Source organism: Sinocyclocheilus anshuiensis, unplaced genomic scaffold (genome assembly GCF_001515605.1).
Source record: "Sinocyclocheilus anshuiensis isolate Anshui unplaced genomic scaffold, SAMN03320099.WGS_v1.1 scaffold733, whole genome shotgun sequence".
NCBI lineage: Eukaryota > Metazoa > Chordata > Actinopteri > Cypriniformes > Cyprinidae > Sinocyclocheilus > Sinocyclocheilus anshuiensis.
This window is the reverse complement of record NW_015539923.1, coordinates 677,162-679,662: the sequence shown is the minus strand read 5'-3', so window position 1 is coordinate 679,662 and position 2,501 is coordinate 677,162. Positions and strand designations below refer to the sequence as shown.

The 2,501-nt window shown below is 37.8% G+C and overlaps 1 protein-coding gene across 1 annotated transcript in view; it reads left to right on the top strand.

Annotated features, from left to right (window-relative positions):
- The window catches only part of LOC107686594 (von Willebrand factor), a gene marked incomplete at its 5' end in the record, with an annotated part of 44,492 nt that overhangs the window by 24,235 nt on the left and 17,756 nt on the right, over nt 1–2,501 (top strand). The window contains 4 exon segments of the mRNA XM_074186993.1: nt 1,292–1,469; nt 1,813–1,983; nt 1,986–2,023; nt 2,107–2,296. Coding sequence (XP_074043094.1) covers nt 1,292–1,469; nt 1,813–1,983; nt 1,986–2,023; nt 2,107–2,296 — 577 coding nt within the window.

Genomic DNA, 2,501 nt, shown 5'->3' with positions numbered 1-2,501 from the left:
AGCCTGTTCTAGTACACCCCCAAAACAAAATCAAGACTTTGTAAAAGAGCATAATAGCACCCCTTTAAGCAACAGCTGCTCACTAACAACTCATTTAATATATAGCTAGTAACATATTCTGTGCATGTAGCAAACATGAATGCTTGGCCAACACATTGCATGCATACTTCACATGCACTTTTGGGTGATGATGGCAGTAGCTAACCTCTGAACTCAAGGGGGCGATAGAGTTACATTTAAATGTTTATGCCAATTTGGTGTTAGGCAGTTAGCTATAAATGTCAACATTTGAACCAGCTTGCTTTTAAAGAGTCTCTTCAGTCTGTTGGCAGCAGATGTCCTTAAAGAGAAAAATGACCACTGAAGACGGCTCATGCTAATGCCCCCTTTAGCACAACATTTCAGAAAACAACAAATGCATACAGTAGCTTACATAGACAGAAGTGTTTGCGTTCACTTACTTGCATAGAGTATCTTTTAGCCTACTTGGGGCTGTTTGGGGCATTTTCTGAAATTATAAAATTGAAAATTATAATGTTATAAAGCTCTGGGTTATAAAGTTCCAGGTTTGTAGAGCTGCACAATTTGGCCAAATATTTTGTGATTATATATCAATATGACTATAATAATAATAATTGTATTGTACTGTAAAATAATAATTTTTATTATAATGATTATTATTATTATTATATATTAAAAGAAAAAAAATCATTTCATAATGTTTCATTATAAAATAAAAAATAAGCATTTAAGAAAAATAAAAGATATAATAATAATTATTATTTTATTTTATAGTAAAACTAATATTACAATACTAGTATTTATGGATGTCTTAATTTCTTCCTTTTCAAATGTTAAACCATCAAGCTTTTATTTGGGTGAAAAACCACAGTGTCAGTTTATAAGGACTTTTCTTCACGAGTTTGAGAAGATAGTTGTCGCGTGTTGCGTTTTCAAATGTATGTTACAAATGACTCAAAGATAGAGCGGATGCAGGGATGGAGTTCGAGATGGTTTTACTTTAAACCGAGCCACTCTGAGCCACTGAAAACACTGGATCATGAGTTGTTCGCGTATAAAAGAACACAGTGCTGCACTTCACTCTGAAACACACAGCACATATACTATATGTAAATAAATTGCAGCCTTTCTGATTTGATATTTGCACTTAGCTATTGTGATTTCGGTTTTATTTCGATTAATCGTGTAGTATCTACCGCAGACTAGCAAAGGCTCCTGATGTTCTGGTTTGTACATCTAAGTATCTATTCTGATTATTTCTTTCTATCAGCCTGGGGAGACATGGTTGTTGCCAGATGGCTGTCACTCAGTGCTGTGCAACCCATCCGGAACGGTAACGGTGCAGAGCCACTGCATCAACTGTGAGAAGATGGAGCCTCCCGTCTGCAAAAACAACCTCCCGGCCCTCCGCTACAATCACACCTGCGGCTGTACCTGGACCTGCCCCTGTACGAACACACATCCCGCACTATACAACAACCAATCCTATTATGAATCTCACATTAGACACCAGTATATCACACAATACAATGCACCACACCTTTCCTGTGTTAAGTAATAACACCTGCGGGTTTCAACAGTTGTTTTCTTGACTCATTATGTGATTGGATTGCCAAAAATAGTAATTTTTACTCAATCTTGGTGTAAAAATGCAAAATAACTAGTTGAAACTGAATTAAACATGCACTGAAGCCAAGTGACAACAATTTAGAGTATTACTGTTTAAATTTTGAAAATTGCATGAAAATGCATGAACTTCTAGCTTTAATATGCATACTTTCATTCCTACAGGTAGTTGTATGGGCAGCTCCACCAGTCACGTTGTGTCATTTTCGGGTGCGGCTCTGAAATTGAGAGCCGCTTGCTCCTATTTGCTGCTTCGCTCAGGAGGGGCGGAGCTAGTGTTGCATACAGCTGCCTGTCAAAGCTCGCCCAATCAGATCTGCATGAAGAGTCTGGACCTGAGGGAGAGCAGGGTGTGGTGCTACGTGATGACATGAAGGTTGATACACTGCAAAAGCATGCAAAGTGCATGCAAAGTTCACTAAGTTAGCAGAGAGGGTCAACATGTTGTCTGTATTGCAGGTGACTGTGGGCGGTGTGATTACCGCTGTCCCATTCAGGAGTGAGGGAGTGACTGTGACAAAAATTGGTGCAATACTGCACCAGCTGAGATCAGAGCAGCATGGATTCACACTCACCTTCACTCCCCACAGCAATGAGTTCATGGTCAATATGGACATCGCCATGAAACCCAACACCACTGGCTTATGTGGTAAATACACTTCCTTTAAGCTTACGACTAGTTTTTTGAGTTTGATTGCTTAGGAGAGTATTAGTCTGCCTGTATCATGTTGTGTGCTATTCAAAATTAATTATTCTAAATTTCATTTAAATTTCTAAAAAAATATTTAAGATTGCATGCAAAATGATCAAATTCAAATTTGAAGAATTATGAAATAGGTATGAAACGAAATTCA